General features: G+C 40.9%; 2 protein-coding genes across 3 annotated transcripts in view; one reads left to right on the forward strand and one right to left on the reverse strand.

The window, feature by feature from the left end:
• The window catches only part of MTERF3 (mitochondrial transcription termination factor 3), a 43,000-nt gene extending 41,145 nt beyond the window's left edge, over positions 1-1,855 (reverse strand). The window contains exon 1 of the mRNA XM_027849879.1: positions 1,696-1,855. The gene's annotated coding sequence lies outside the window, so the exon portion shown is untranslated. The remainder of the gene's footprint in view (positions 1-1,695) is intronic.
• A 549-nt stretch (positions 1,856-2,404) lies between these two features.
• The window catches only part of PTDSS1 (phosphatidylserine synthase 1), a 65,723-nt gene continuing 50,763 nt past the window's right edge, over positions 2,405-17,364 (forward strand). The window contains exons 1-2 of one of the 2 annotated variants that reach the window (XM_027849942.1): positions 2,405-2,657; positions 13,636-13,727. In XM_027849942.1, coding sequence (XP_027705743.1) covers positions 2,479-2,657; positions 13,636-13,727 — 271 coding nt within the window. In that variant the 5' untranslated portion in view covers positions 2,405-2,478. The remainder of the gene's footprint in view (positions 2,658-13,635; positions 13,728-17,364) is intronic. The other variant, XM_027849943.1, reaches the window with a different exon arrangement.

Consider the following 17,364-nt stretch of genomic DNA (forward strand, 5'->3'; position numbering starts at 1 on the left):
AAAAGCAGAAACAAAAAATGACCAAAGATTCTTATTATGGGGAAAGGGAAGGTCAAGGCACAAACTCAGAAGAAGACAACATTGTCAATATATCCACATCTAAAACCTCAAAGGGGAATATGAACTGGTCTCAAGCCCAAAAAGCTTGGAAGAGCTCAAGAAGGATTTTAAAAGTCAAATAAGAGAGGTAGAAAAAAATGGTAAAAGAAATGAGAGGTATACAAAAAAGAGTCAATAGCTTGGGAAAGGAAGGACAAAAATTAACTGGAAAAGAAAACCAATTACATCATGGAGTGATGACTTTCGTTTGAATTGGATTTAAGTGAAGCAGAGTTGCACAAAGTTGTAAGCCTCACTCTCACTTCCTGAGACATCAAAGTCCAGTGGCAGGACAAAAGTCAAGACAGGTGATGGCCAGGGATATAGTGGATTAGGAGGGTGGGAAGAAGAGGAAGTCTTCACATGCTTGGGGTAGACGTCCCTCTAACTCACTGACAGGTTTGAGGTGTCCAAATGGATGGGTTTGAGGCCTGTCGGTTACCTTCAACATGGGTTAGACCCTCTGCTGACACAGTTTACCTGGGGGTGGGCAATTTGAATGCTACAGCTTCTTTGCAGCCACAGATGAGAGTTGGATGAATCAGGTAGACACCAAAGGTAAATGAGCAGCCCTGAAAAGGGCCAAACGAGCCCCCACACCAGAGGTTCTAGTCCTCCTGAACACCCCTTACACCACCATTACTCAAGTTATTCAAATTAACAGCAAAACCAGGATTCCCACCCAGGCCCTCTCCAGCTCCACATCTAATGCTCTTTGTATATTTTAAATTAACACTTACCTGGGAACTACTAATTTGCTTCTATAGTGCTTGGCAAAGAACAATACATTAGAGAATGCTTATAAATTCCACCTGATAATTTGTCTTATGGGAACCAATTTCCACAGGAGGGAAAAAAAAACCTTAATTAAGTTTGTAGTTCATTAAAATATTCAATGATAGTTACACGGTGTGCATAGTGCCAAGCTAGCTATTGCCTTTACTAGATCATTTTCTCCCCCTCAGTATAGATAACACCTGGGACACTCTCATAGGGAATGAATACAAAAAGCTAAAGAGTGTTCGGAGACTATAAACTACCCTCTAATAATCTATTTTAAGACTGCCAGACTCTGGCCTCAGGGGGTAGCATGGAAGCCCCTTTATAAATTGGGCTTGACACCAGGGGTTCTTAACCTGCTGTCCACCTAGAGGATCCATGGGCAGATTTCAGGGAGTCCGTGAACGTGGAACTTTTAATATTCTAATAACTGTTTCAATATAATTAGTTGCCTTTGTAATCAGGCTTTATTTCGTGCATTTAAAAATATTATTCTGAGAAAGGGTCCACAGACTTTACCAGTCTGCTATTAAGGGGAGGGTCCATAAAAAGATGAAAAAAAAGGCCTACACTACCCCAACCGCTTCCTCCAAGTCCGCACCACGGCTTCCTAGCAAGCAGAGGAGAGCCCCATAATTCAAAAATACGCCGGCCAGGCCGGGAGTAAACAGGATTTTTGCCCACAGACAATCAGGGCCAAAGGGGGAGAGAGCGAGTGGCAGGAACCAGGTTCATTATCCCAAGGGTGTGGACCCGGCTGGGAGCGTCAGACGGCCCTCAACCCCCAGTCGCGGAAACACCTTCACGCGACTTTACCTGCGGCAGGTCACGCCCCGTCCTCCTCCGCCCTGCGATAGCCGGGATCACAAAGCCAGGGCCTCTGGGAAACGACGGCCCAGCCTGCCGCCCTCTCACCGCGATCCCCCCGGGGCTCTGGCGGCGGCGTCTGCGGCTTCTCGGGCTCCTCCACGATCCTCCACACCTCCTGGCCAGCACCGGGGTCCGCCGCCCTCCGGCTCACGCCGCGCCCGCGCCGAGCTCAGCCTAGCTCCTTCTCCCCACGTGGGCTGCCCGTAGTGGGCGAACCCATCTGCAGCCGCGGCGGGGGGAGTGAAGAGGGAATGGAGCGGGAGAAGATGACACATAGCGATGCATTTTTCCTTCTTTCGTCTTACTTTCTCTAAACTTTATTCAGTAAGGGAGTAGGGACAAATTTTTAAGGAGCAGAAATCCCTTTTTCCCCTTGACTGACCTTTTCAGGGCTCTACGTCCCCCTCTCCTTCCTAAGCAGAGAAAGCAGAACCACTGTCATCGCTTCCCTGCCTCCCTCGCTCTCTCGCTCGCTCGCCCGCGCGCGTGCGCGCGCTCCCGCCTCTGCTCACCTTCACTCCCGGCTACAGTCGGCCACTCGTTCGCCCTCCCGCCGGCCCGGCCCGGCAGCCGGCCAGCCTGCCCACCCTGCCCAGCCTCCTTCGGTCCCTCCCTCGCTGGTCCCTGGCGCGGGCCGAGGCAGCTGCGGCCACCCCCACCTCCTCCTCCGCCACCGCTGGCGCTCCTGCAGGACGGGGAGAGGTGTGGGGGTGGTGGTCTGGGGGGGTCATGGCGTCCTGCGTGGGGAGCCGGACGCTGAGCAAAGACGATGTGAACTACAAGCTGCATTTCCGGATGATCAACGAGCAGCAAGTGGAGGACATCACCATCGACTTCTTCTACCGGCCGCACACCATCACCCTGCTCAGCTTCACCATCGTCAGCCTCATGTACTTCGCCTTTACCAGGTGAGGAGCCGGCCGCCGGCGTGGGCCCCGGGACACCGGCCAGGCGAGAGGGCCGGCCGGCCTCGGGCCGCGGCCACCGCTCGGAGAGCTGGGGGGATGAAGACGCCGGGATGGGGTCGGGGGGCAGGGGTGGGAGGCATTGGGGTAGGGGGCATGGAGGATGGAGGCAGCAGGGTGGGAAGGGATGGAGGGATGAAGGAGAGGCGGAGCTTGACCAGGATGGGAGCACCATTCAAACCTCCCCCCCACCCCGAGCTGACATCCCTGAAGACATTCCCCTCCACGCCCCACTCATGCCCACCCAGCCCACACCCAGGAGGAGAAGGAGGCTCTCCAGAGATTCATGTTTACGAGCTTGGGTCTCTGGAGGGGGGAAAAAGGGGGAAAAGGAGGGGAGGTGGATTCTTGTGCTTTTGGGCTGTCAAACCAACCGACCTTTTAGCTGTGGGCTTTTGAAGGAATTTCCAAAACTCTCCTTCCTTCCTTTCTTCCTTCCTTCCTTCCCTTTAGTTCTCTATTTTACAGACACACCCCACACTTCTCACTTCAGTCTTAAAGAATTCCTCCAAGCTGCCTCATCCACAGCCTACAGACTGAAACCCTATAGACAAGATCCATTTTGTCTCAGTATGGTGTTGTCTCTCTTTCCTTGGGCAGATTTCCATAGGCGCTTTGCCTGTGTGTTTGCCAGTGAGTGGTTGCCCTTGGCATTTGAGAGTATCTGCTGCCTTTCATGGTGATCATTTGTATGTATGTTGAGGGAAGGACAGGTCTTTGATTTGTCCTCTCTCCCCACACTGGTGTGGCCTAGGGAACAGATTTCATGCTTTGGAGATAAATCATGCAGTTACCAAATACAGGGTACATTGGGAAATTTCACTCTATCACCCCACCTTGACTTCATCTTACCTGTACTAAATCATATGTAATGTTTGAATGATGGCTGTAAGGAAGGCATGTTGCTGAGAAGAAAATGCTTTGGAATGTCTATTGATCAGGTTAATAGGTGTTCACATTTTATATTAACTTCAGTTTAACTCTTTTTTTTTTTTTTAACAAGGGTAAATAGTAAGGAAACCAGTGAGCCTGGGGAAGTGATGGAAGTGGGTTGTTTTTGTTTTTAAAAGGGAAAAATGATACAAACTGTATCATCTCCTTGTCTCATAGTTCACCCAAGGCCCCAGGAGAGTAGAACTCTCTCTTCCTGTTTGTTATTACTGAAACTTATGCTCAGGAAAGAGTTCCTCTCTTTTAATGTATACTGCTAAATTTGATGTTAAATTGCCATAGTAGTAGGGTAGCAGATGCTAGAGTGAATTTGTCATCCTTGTTTAATGAAGTCAGTGGCACTACATGCAGATGGACATAACTGTGTTTTTAATTATTTTAACCTCTTAATCTTTGTCACTCCTCCAGAGTTTCAAATGCCAGTGTAATCACAGGTCTGATTCTTGATACAGTTGTGTGTCTCTTCCTCACCCTCTTCCCCTCATCAGGATGAAGACGTCTTTGTGTAGTGTAAAAAGCTTTGACTTGGAGTCAGGGGACTTGAGTTCAGTTCCAGGCTCTGGTCTCTGTTTGTCCTTGGACAAGTTAATTAACCTTTTTGGGCCTCAGTTTCCTCATATTAAGAGTTAGGGGTTGAACTAGATGACCTCTGACGTCTCTTCCAGCTCTTGATCTAGGATCTCATGAGTTTTAGAAAGACAAACTGCATGACATCTTCATTTTTTTTAGAACCCTGGCCATCAGGAAGAGATAAAAATCATATTTTCAGGGTATCAAATAGTAATTTGATCCTTGTGTAAAAATATATGTACCATTAGTCAAATTGATCACTATCCAGTTTTCCAGTGCATTTAACCTTCTCAGGATCCTCTTTATCCCTAAAGTCATACATGATTCAAGGTTATATATGGTGTTCTAGCAGAGGCTGGGTGGCCATTTGTCAAAAATGATTAAGGGAAGGATTTAATACATCTCTAGGGCTAGCATTAGATGATTTCAGTGCTCTTTTCCAACTAAATTTTTAGGATATAATGTACAAGAAAATGCATTCTAACTCTAAGATGCTATGTAAGTATAAGCTATAGTGACGATGGTCTGTAGGCCTGTTTCCTGATTTGTTAAGAAGGAGGGCCTGGCTCTGTGTTGAACAAGGGTTAAGGTCCTATGATTTTTATACCAGCTTTATCTTATTTACTTAATTGTAATTATTTTTATCCCTTTTAGCAGAGGTCCTGCCTTAGAGATTTTTTTGCCCCATGAACTCTCCAGTAATATCATAAAAACAATCATTTTCTTCTATCCATGTTATTTTATAGTATCTATCTTAGAATCCTCAGCATTATATAGTTAGTCTTGAACAAGATTTTGGGTGGACTGCTATTTTACACAGTTGTTTTGGTAAGTTCTTTTAAAAACTTTGTTTTCTGTTTTTCAAAGATTAGTTATGACAAAGAAAGATGAGAAATACTTTTAAGAAGTACTTTAGCAGTAAGTGAGAAATAGTGCTCAGATTATCTCATATGGTAATCTTATATACTACATAGACATGCCCCAAGTTTAGTAATAGAAATTTTTAAGGTGCTTTAACACAAACCACTAACAAGTTTGTGTTTGCCAGTAATTGCTTTGTAAATAGCAACTAGGCAGACTGGAAGCACCATAACATAAACTAAGTTAGATGTTACTGGAACATTTTCCCCAAGATTTTATGAATATTATGAAGAACTGTGAATATTAATGAGTATTTTTATTCATCTTTCAAAATAGGCACCTGGACACCTTCTGTATTTGTGCAACCAAAGTAGGCCCAGAATAATCTGTGCCTTAAGTTCTGAGTATAATATTGTATAGCAGTGCCTTCATATTTATTCTTTGTCATGATTCATAACTTATAGTTCCTCAGAAATGAGTAATATAGTAATTGTCAAATTACCAGTTTCTTCAGCTCATGCTTTTGCCTTAGAAATATCAAATTCTATCAGCTCATAAAATGTCAATTATTAGGCTACCCTCCTATCAGTACCTGTGTACAGAATTGATGAGAATCAGCCTTTTTGACTAATTGAGCACAAATCTTTCTCCTTAGGAAAGATATTTTGCCAAGGAGCTTTGGTTTAACGATTCAATTATACATTTATTAAGCATCTACTTTCATCCATTCAGCAAACATTTATTAAGAGCCTAGAGTGTACAGGGCACTGTTCCAGTCACTGAGGAAGATGCAAAGTCTAAATTAGATAGGTCTCTGCCCATTCAGTAGCTTAGAATCTAGCAGAAAAATATGACACAGAAATAGCAACACAGAATTCGATAGAGGTGCCATGTGCACAGAAGGCTGTGGGCCACGTTTTGAAGATACAAAGATGAAGTAATATCCAAAGCCTGTCCCTGCAATGAACCATCTGGTAACATGGGGACCCTAAGGCATGTTTACAGTATGTTGGAGATTTGCACAGTACCATGAGAGATTTAAGGAGATTGCCATTTCTCGATGGGGAAGTTAAGGGAGATTTCATGAAGGTGAAGATTTGATGGATAAGGAGTTCAGTGGGTAAAGACAGGGTGGAATAGTGCATTCCATATGTTGTAGACTTAGGGAAGGGAAGGACTGATAAGGATATGACATTCCATTTTGGCTGGAATGTAGAATACGTGATAAGTACTGAGGGATGAAAGGCTGGGTTTGGGGCAGATAAGGATAGGATGGGGCTTGAATTCTAGGCTTGGGGAGCTTAGACTTTATTTGGAAGGTAATAGGAAGCCATTTAAGATTTGTTCAGTAGGGGACTGACACAATTGAGTCTAATACTGGTGTGATGGAGAAACTGGAAGTAGGGAGGTTATTACAGTTATTGGAGTGAGAGCTACTGAGGGCCCAAATGATACTGGGAAGGGAGAGGAGGAAACTGATATGACAGAGTACTTGAAGGGTAAGATTGATGGCCCTTGACAGTTTATTGGATGTGAGAGGTGATAGAGAGGGAGGAACCAAATATGATAATGAGGTTTTTCCAGGCTGAGTGTCTGAAAGCATACCGTTAATTTGAGGTCCCATTAACAGAAATAACAGTTCAGAGGAGGATCAGGTTGAAGAGAGGATGTTGAAGGCATTTTGTGACCATTTGAGTTTGAGATGCCATTTGAACATATCTCATTTTCTTCAAACTTTACTGACAGATGTCTAGCAAAAGTAGTCAACATCTGTTGCCTTGACCTTTCTTATGATTATGCATTCCTCAGCCCCTGGTGATTTCACCACTTTACTCCTCACCACTCCTGAAATTTCTCTGAGCCACTCAGAAAAATATTGAAGAGAGAGAGAGCTAGACTGCTTTGGGGGAATTACAGAACTCCTTTACTGTCCCTAAGTTTCCCTTGGTCAAGATAGACACAAGCAAGGAATGACAGGTGGACAGCCACAGTGCTCCTCCACTAAATGGTACCCTTACAGTGTCAGAGAAAGTGAGGAAGATCTCCAGCATAGTGGGTAGACAGATCCTTTGTGGCAAACTTTTGGGAAGATTTGGCCAAGAGTTGCAAAGGATGGGTAGGCATGAGTGGATTATCCAGGAGATCCTATCTATGTGAGTATTTTAATATATCAATATGTAGAGTATCTTACATATTCAGTATTTTACATACAAATATACATTTTACATATTTTATATTGATTATTTTATATATTTGAGTATTTTATGTAAATGGATATATACATACACACACATTTGAGTTGCTCAGTTCTTCCTTAACAATAAATCTAATACCTTTTATCATTCCTTATTCTTCTACTATATAGTTCAACAGAAATATATTAAGTGCTTATTGCATATAAGGCACTCTACTAGGCAAGAGGGATTTTGGTGGGCCAAAAGGAAGGAGCTCCTGGCAAAGTGGATAGAGCACTGGGCTTTAAGGCAGGAAGACCTGAGTTCAAATTCTACAACAGGTATTTAATAGCTTTGTGTCTGTGGGCAAGTCACTGAAACCTCTCTCAGCCTGGTTCTTCATCTTTTGATTGAATTAATAGCCTCTGAGGTTGCTCCCAGCTCTAAACAAGTAAGTAAATACAAAGCAATTTTAAATACATAATTAGCTTCTCTGTGGTGCTTTAAGTTTTGCAAGGTGCTTTACAAATAGAAATTTTGTTCATGAAAAAGAGATGAGGAAACTGAGGTTAAATGCCTTGCTGATCAAGTGTCAGGAGTGTTGAATTTGAAGTCAAGAGACCTGGATTCAAATTCTGGGTTTCATTTAATAAACATGGTACTGAGCAAGTCATTTAACCTCTTGAGCTTTAGTTTCTTAACCTACCTTGTGCCCAAGACACAGGACCTTGTAAGAGGGGTAGGTCACCCCATCTGTCTTGTTCTTTCTCTTCTCTCTTGACATCCTTGACACTGTATTCATGGTTCTCTTACCCTAATTATTTCTGTCTCTTTTATTGACTCATCTTCTTACTCCCTAAATAGTACTAAGGCTCTGACTTTAGCTACCTTATGCTCTCTCCTGACAAGCTCTCTTCCACTCCAGGGCCTTCCATTGTTACTTCTATGTAAATAATATCACTTCCTCACTAGTCTTCGTTATTCTGTCCCTCCATACTCTCATCTATACTCCACATTGTTGCCTGAATAATCTTCCTAATGTACGTGGTCTGATGTTACTTCCCTGCTCAAAAATCTTCAGTGGTTCCCAACAGCCTACTGAAGAAATCAGAGCTCTTCAGCCAACATTTTAAGACTTTCCCTTTGAAAGCTAACGTCAGACTACCTTCTACTTTGTCCTCATACTGCTGCATGCTCCACGAATTCTCTGGAGATTTGTAAAATGTAGATTCCTTGAGGGCAGGAATTCTCTCAATTTTGTCTTCCTTCACTTATACCACCTAGATGCATATACATCTTTTCCTAACCCCCATACATGTGCCTGGGTTCATAGCAGGTATTTAGTAAACACGTATGTAATTAAATGGCACCTGACCTCATTCTTTGCTTCTCAAATACATTTTTGATTTTTTTTAATTTTTTTTCAGTTGTTATATCTTATTTGTCTTCCTTTCATTTCATTGTTTATGATGAACACCATATAGATATAGCCACCAATCAGTCTGACAGTTGTGGAGATGTCATGATCCTACAGGTGCCAGTTCCTCCAGTCTATGTGAAATCTTTTATGCAGAGGGAATTTTTTAAAACCTTGCTTTTCCTCTCCTTGATTGATATCACAGTGAAAGTATTTCAAAATCAAATGAGTACCCATCCCCCTACTTTATTTTCTGTAGACATTAGAGTAACCTTCCGACCCACAGCCAAAGCAAGTTACATCTCTCTACTTTGTATCCTACGATTACATTTTCCATAGGGAGAAAAGATTTTTGACAGTGAGTAGTTTCAAACTGAACTTTTGTACATGTGTTTCAAGTTCTCCTATCAGTAGTAAATGACTTGGGTGGGAAACGGAATGACTTTCCTTTTAGTTAGAGAACAGCCACCTCACAGAAGTTCTACATGAAGGTGATTTGAGTTTGAATTGATTACTTAGGTATTCACTCCTACTCAGCTGTCTGAGTCTTTGTTTAGCTGTCTTGCAACAGCTCTCCAGGTTGGCAAAAACAGTCTGAAATACATGTTTTCCTAGTGTGGGACTTTATACTCCTGAACTTTCTGATTTTGAGGAATTATTCTCAGTTTCAATAGCATAATTTTCTAGAATCAACCTTTGCAAACAAAGATCCCTCAGCTTAGAGGAATCATGGTGATAATAATTACATTTTTCATAGTATTTTCCCACAAAAATTGCTTTAGCTTTTACAACCCAGGAACTTCATCACATAGTGCTCTTCTTTTGGTTGCAGGTATTTGTCATGCATATGATTAGACCCCAGTGACTCTTACCCTTCATCTCTACAGGAATACTAGATAAAAAGAACTTGAATCTGTAAACTAAATTAAAATCATTTGCTCATCAGATAAATGAAAGAGTAAGGCTTCAGCTTGGGTTTCCTCAGTTGTTTCTTTACCATATATATACTTCCACATTACCATATGATTACTCAGAGGTCCTGGAAAGAGGACTCCCTCCTCTCCCTAATTTTCCACATGGTTTAGAGACTGAATGTCCTTTATACGAACGCTTATATTTATGATGAAAAGTTAAAATGTCTTGTTCTGGATCCCATATTGAAGTCAGGATTCCTAAGTTTTAATTCTTGCCCTACTACTGGTTCTGTGGTCTTAAACAAGTCAGATAATAATGATGATGATAACAATAATAATAATATAGCCAGCATTTGTATAGTGTTTTAATAGGCTTGCAGAGCACTTTACAAATATCTTATGTCCTCACAACAACCCTGGGTTACCCAGCTAGAAAATGTTTGAGACAGGATTCGAAGCCAGGTCTTCCTCATTCCAGGTCCTAAACTCTTATCAACTTCACCACCTAGCTGCCTAGGTCCTAGGATCCAAAAAAATTTAAAAAAAAATTTTTTTTTAATTAAAAAAAAAAAAGGAAGGGATACCAGAGGCCAACTAGTTCAACCCTTTCATTTTACAGGTGAGGAAACTGAGGCCCAAAGGAAATTAAGTGACATACTCCAAAGATCATACATGTAAACAAGTCATTTAAGTTCTATGTCTCACCTCTCGTTTGTCAAATAAGCACATCTCAGCATCAAATAATGCGTACCTCAGAGGGTTTCCAGTAAGATTCAGATAAGGGAACAAATGTAAAAAAGTACTTTGTAAGCTCTTTGAGGGTAGAAGTACCATGTCTTCTTTATCTTTGTATATTTCTCAGCTCCTAGCTGAATGGATTTGTTACCTAACAAACCTGAAAGTGAGAAGGAATGTGTATAGAGAGTCTGCCTGAGTGTCTCAAAGACCTGGGTCAGCACTGCCTGTGACATATATTAGCTGGGTGACTGTGGCCTAGTCACTTAATTTTGCAGTTTTCCCCCACCTCCAACTCTCATAAGATCAGAAGTTAACAGTAGAGAATTTCAACACTGGGCCTTCCCCACACTGATGAAATCATGGGTCAACAGCCTCCCCTCCTACCTAATTTAAAAAAAAAAAAAAGGAAAGAAAAAGCCTGAAAGCAGATTTTCATAGTTTTAATGCATTGCTCAGTTTTTGTGGTTTTTAGTTTTGCTACATGCTTCAAAGAATTTTATTTGATTTTAAATAAAGGAAACAGATGTGGGTAGAAAAAGAGACATCTCTTAGGACACGTCTAACAGTTTTAGCAAAGGTTTAGCTTGACTAGTGACACATATCATGAGTCTATAGAAAACAAAAGGGAAGTATTCTGGGATGGCAGAAAAGACCCTGAATCAGGTGGGCTGGGTTCAAGTACTGACTCTACCACTAATCATAGTACACTAATCAATATAACCTTACTGACAGAGCTTAGCAAAATGCTTATAGCACGGTAATAATAATAATAATAGAATTTATGTGTCACTTTAAGGTTTGCAAAGCTTTATAATTATCTCATGTGATCCTCACAACAAACAAATCCTCATTTTACTGATGAAGAAACTGAGACAGGTTAAGTGCCTTGGCGTTAGTGGCTGAAACAGCTTGGTGGCACAGAGGATAAAGTGCTGGCCCTGGAGTCAGGAAGACCTGAGTTCAGATCTGGACTCAAGATACCTACTAGCTGTGTGACTCTGGCCAAGTCACTTAACCCTGTTTGTCTTAGTTTCTTTATCTGTAAAATGGGGGGAACAGTGCCACCAACTTCACAGAGTCATTGTGAGGATTAAATGAGATATTTGTAAAGTACTTAGCATAGTCTGTGGCACATAGTAGGTGCTACGTAAATGCTAGCTCTTATTGCCCAGGGTCACACAGCTGGTAGGTGTCTGAGACAGAGGGGTGGCCTAGATGATTACTAAGGTCTCTTATATCAGTCCTGTTCTGAGATTGTGGTTTTGTCATATCCCTAATTATAGGTGTGGAAATTTATGTGAACCACAGGTCATTTTCTAAATGGAGATACATTAATTCCCTACATTTTTCCAGTCAATCTGAATCCTTAATAGAGAATGCCCTTGGAATATGTTGTAAGAGTTCTATAGGGCACAGGCAGCGTTCAGCACAGTAATGATGATGATGGTGGCTGAGTTGCAACGTTGTCATGATGCCTAATCTATGATACTTCCATGCTTTTAAGAAGCCCCCAGAACTTGTGTTTTTGTTTCTAATCAAATATTTAAGAATTCATAAAGTGAGCATTCAGGTCTTTGACCCATATCAGAATTTAATAGGGTTAATCAAAATGATAAACTAAATTATATTACTTTTGTGATCCCCATCTTCAAAGGAGAGACCTACAGGTTTGTTTGTTTTTAATTCTGCCAGTCATTTTGGAATGACAAATGAATTGGATGCATGGCCTACATGATGGCATTTCTCTGTATTGCATATTTAGCAGCCTTGGTGTTATGTGAGCACACAAAAGTGTAATATGATAGCACTGGCCTTGGAGCAAATGAATTTCTGCCATTTGTAAAACCATAGTTCAGTGGCTAATCAAAATGTCAGTCACATAGCATAGACATGTAAGACCTTGAGACATCTTTGTCCTCCAAAATATTTTCCCCTCACAACTCTTCAAATATATGAATAATTTGGATAATTTACATATTTTCTTTTCCAGTTATTCTCCTTTAAAATTTTCCACTTTGTTCACCCCTGTTGCTTAGTTTTCCTCTTGATTTCTTGCCTTCCCACCAGAAGTGTTCCTTTCCTATCACCCTTCCCAGGAAACAAGTGATTGTTATGAGCATTTTTACTGTAATGCTGCTGTTCCTTCAGTTGGGCACATTATCTTCTTCCCCTTCAGAACAATCTCATGTTTCCTTCTTTCTCATTTTGCTTTTATTTTTCTACTGTCTATCCAAACACAATAATAGAAAGGCTGAACTTAATTCCCTCCCATATCTCCCTGCTTTCAATCATTATCAATAATTCAGATAATCTTCCTGTTACCTAATCTAATATTCTCAGTTTTCATTTTTCCCTTCTTCCAGTCACCAAATGTGTTACTAGACTCTCTTCATATAAACTTTGAGTCTTTTTCTTCCTCTCCACTGCTAGTGCAAAGGTTATTGTCGGTCTTGAAAATTTTCCCTGGCTTATGATAATTCTGTTCCTTTCGTTTGCTCATAATTCCTTTGATTTATTTATTTATTTTTTGGCTAGGCAATGGAGTTAAGTGACTTGCCCAGGGTCACATAGCTAGTAAGCATTATGCGTCTGAGGCTGGATTTGAACTCAGGTCCTCCTGACTCCAGGGCCAGTGCTCTATTCACTGCACCACCTAGCTGCCCCTCTCATAATTCCTTTGTTTCAATAATGACTATGATCTTTTTTTCCCCCACTGACTTCCTTTTAAGCTTCTCTTTTACACAGTGTTTTTTTTTCCTTTTTCCTATTCTCATCACTCATTCAGCCATTTGACCTCCATTTAACTTATAAAGGAAGACTCTAGGACAGAATGGCTCTGGGATGGCCCCCAAAGGGAGTACTGTCTCTCTCATCTACTTCTAGAGGTCATTTCTTTAGGTTTGCTGGTGGCTGCAGGAGAGACAACAGGGCCCACCACCCCTAAAGCCTCGCCATGATGAAGTCTATTAGAGAAGGGAATAAAGAAAAATCACAAGTAGGACTGGATCTAAGATAGGTTGTCAGTATTGCCTTCTTTATTGTTTGGATGTTTCAGGCATTTTTTTCCGTATTTGATCTTCTCATCACCATTTCTCCTTACTGTAATTCCTGAATGTGTCTCTGTATGCACCAGCCCACTTTTCTTTCTTAGTTCAATTTCCTTATTAAAAAAAAAACAGCAACAAACTGGACTGGAAGGCTAAGGAGAAGGCAATGTTTTTATTCACAATAAAGCTCTAAGGACATTGCTGTAATCAAGAAATAACAATAATTTTATTTTGTCTTCCTATTTTCAGGGATGATTCTGTTCAAGAAGATAATATTTGGAAAGGCATCCTCTCTGTTATTTTCTTCTTTCTCATCATCAGTGTGTTAGCTTTTCCCAATGGTAAGTAATAGATTACTTTATTTCATTTCACTACACGTAATTGCATTTCCAGTCACTGAAAGCATTGTGGTCTAGTTGATGGAGTTGAAATGGAGTTTGCAAACGCGGTTCTGCCTGATCAGAACAACTCACAATAACTTTTTTATGCCTCAGTTATTCCACTTTAGAAGTGAAGAAAGGACTGAAAAGATTGTAAGGCCTGAAATAGAGTTTGTTCTGTGCTATGACAGCGTGGTATAGTGGATAGAGTTCTGGCCTTTGAGTCAGAAAGATCTAGGTGGATTTGAACCCATTCAAATCCACTCATAGGAGGTCAGTCATGTATCATTTCTTGGCTACAGAGGACATAACTGTTGAGAGGTATTGGTGTTTATTTGACCTACAGGTTCTGAATGTGGTTCTGTGCTTAAAAGTCGAGGCTTTACTGGATTTTAGTCCTGGCTCTGCTGCTAACTAGCAGTGTAACCCTAGCAATGTGAAAGTCACCTCTTCCACCTCCATGTCCTCATCTGTACAATAAGGGGATTGGTACAGAGAACTTTGTTCTGGTCTAAATCAACATCTAAGAGAGCTTAAAGAAAGAAGATTGGGGAATGTCACAAAAAGACAACATGAAGACCAGGAGGGATAGAGGGAGAAGGAGGAAGAACAGGTGCTATTTCTAACTGCCAAGGTGATTTTTCAAAAGCATACGTCTGACAATGTCAGCTCCCTGCTTAGTGTGCTCCAGTGGCTCCTTAATCCTTCCTCAGAAGCTCTCCCTGCCTTCGCCTCCACAAACTCTTCCATCCAGGTACCCTGGCCTACTTGTAGCTCCTCAAACAGGACCCTTCATCTTCCATTTCCCTGACTTTGCATTGACCATCTACCCTTGCCTGGGTTCCTATGCCTTGTCACCTCTGCCTTTTCATTTCATTGGCTTCCTTCACAACTCATCTCAAGTCCTACATTCTGCATATGGCCTGAGTCCTCCTAGCTGCTAGTGCTCTCCCCTTCTGCATTACCTTCCATGTACTCTGCATAGAGTTTTTATGTAGGCATTTCCATGTTATATCCTCTATTAGAATGTAAGCTCCTTGAGGATAGGGACTGTTTCCATCTTTCTTTGTATCTATAACACAGGCCTTAGCACATCATAAATCCATCAGGATTAGAAAGAATCTCAGGACAGCAGAGGTAAAGTGACTTGCCCAGATGTTTTACTACATCTAGTAAGTGTCTAAGGCTGGATTTTAACACCAATAATTCTGACTCCAGGCTCAGCACTCTATCCACTGTGCAGAATCACCTAGTTGCTTCATAAACTTTATTTTCACAACCCTGTAACTGAAATTTAGCAGTTTTCTTTGATTATGAATGCAGGCCATAAACATTATTCTGAGAAGGAATTCATAGGTTTCACCAGAGTGCCAGAGAGGTCTGGGAAAGCCTTGGTGTTTTGTTTTGTTTTTTTCTTCCTTAAAAAAAAAAGGTTAAGAACTCCTGCTTTACTTGAAGGCCTCCAGTGAAAAAACTTACTACTGTCTGGAGGCTCACCGTTCCCTTTATAGATTTATGGAAGATTCTCCTTATATCAAGCTGAAATCTGCCTCCAGACCTCTGCAAGGTCTACCCTGCTCCGAGTTCTACCCATCTGGGACAAAGCTAATCCTTCCGCATGACAGTCCTTTAATTTCTTGAAGGCAGCAGGTATCTCCTTTCCTGAGCCTTCTCTTTTCTGTTGATTGATCATCTCCCTCCTTCTGGACACTCTGCTTCGATTAATATAGCCTTAGATTAGACTGAGCTTGAAGTCCACTAAAATCTCCCCATATTTTTTTATGTGAACTTTCATCTACCATACCTTCACCACCTGATACTTGTCCAGTTGTTTACTGAGCCCAAATGGAGAATTTTACATTTATCCCTATTAAAGTTTGTCTCATTAGCTCATTGTTTTAGCCTACGAAGATCTTTTTGCATCCCAATAATGTTGCCTAATATTTTAGTGCGTCCTCCCAAATTCATATCAACTAGAGATTTGATAAGCACGTACATCAACTCTGCCTTCATTTAAGACATGAGTTTTCCATAAAGCTGAAAGGTAACCTTTTAAGTTCAGACACTTCTTTCTTTTACTTGTTTGTATTTTTTTTAATGTAAATCTTTGTAAAATACACCACCATTTTTTTTCTACTTAAACAGAGCACACTGAACATTATTTAATCTTTTCTAGATTGATCATTAAGGTTCATTGTCGTGATATAATACTAATATCACTGTACGTTGAGATGTAGATAGTACGAAGCTTAAGGTTCAGCTGTAGCCCTGGAAACACTTTATTAAAAACATCAGCCTTGAGTTTTAATCATTTTCCTCTGTCACACATACACTCTCTCTCTCTGTCTCTCTCACACACACACACACACACACACACACACAATGTAAATATGTCTTCTGTCTTAAAAGATTTCAGAAGGTACAATATATACAATCCCAGGTACACCAGGACCAGGTCTTCTCAAAGTCAGATTATTTTGTCTGCTGCTCACCTATTACTCAATAATAATAGAAATTAGTATTTCTGATTGCCGACTGCCACCACTGACCTCTGCCATTCTCTTTCATCTTTTTTCTGTTTGTCTTCTTGAATGTCCCTTATTTTACTTGTCACCTTCTTATGCAAAGGTGACCTTTTGTGACAAAGTACTCTAATCCTTCCATTCATCAAATCAGCTGTGTACAGGAGGTTGTATATAATCTCTTGGCCACAAAACATTTGTGGTTTGGACAGATTTTTTTATCTGAATCTTCTGGAAGGATGATTGTATTCAGAAAAGTCAAGATTTTACTATATGTTTTTCAGTAGTCTATCAATTCCCTCAAAGGAACTTTATAGCAGGAATATAAGTTTTCAGTAACAGATGGTTTCCATAAGGTACGAAGAGACCATTTGGGTAATAAATCCACATGACTTTAAGCAGCTTGTGGTAATTTTGTTTGATTTCTGATGGGTTATTTCCTGTGTTCCCCAAGGGAGCCCTCTTATCAGCTCCTCTAATCTTAAAGTGAATTTTTAATTTCTATTTAAGCTGCAGAATCTTCCATTTCTCTGTTTTGTTTAAAGAAAGATAAAATATGTGATTCAATGCACCTCTTATCCCAACTGAGATGGTACTTTTAAAAAAATTAATTTCTTTTCAGTTTTCAACATTCACTTTTTATAAGATTTTGAGTTCTAAATTTTCCCTTCTCCCTCCACTCCCTCTCCCCAAAACAGCATGCAGTCTGATACAGGCTGTACATGTATGATCACATTAGTCATGTTGTGAAAGAAGAATCAGAACAAAAGGAAAACCATGAGAAAGATAACACAAAAAACCAACAACAAAAAAAGAGAAAATAGTGTGCTTCGATCTGCATTCATAGTCCATAGTTCTTTCTCTGGATGTGGATAGCATTTTCCATCATGAGTCTTTTGGAATTGTCTTAGATCATTGCACTGCTCAGAAGAGCTAAGTCTAACAAAATTGATCATTGCATGGTGTTGCTGTTACTGTGTACAGTGTTCTCCTATTTCTGCTCACTTCACTCAGCATCAATTCTTGCAATCCAGGTTTTTCTGAAGTCCCACTGCTCACCATTTCTTATGGAACAA

This window comes from Vombatus ursinus, unplaced genomic scaffold (assembly GCF_900497805.2).
Source record: "Vombatus ursinus unplaced genomic scaffold, bare-nosed wombat genome assembly UNPS02008961.1, whole genome shotgun sequence".
NCBI classification, from domain to species: Eukaryota; Metazoa; Chordata; class Mammalia; order Diprotodontia; family Vombatidae; genus Vombatus; species Vombatus ursinus.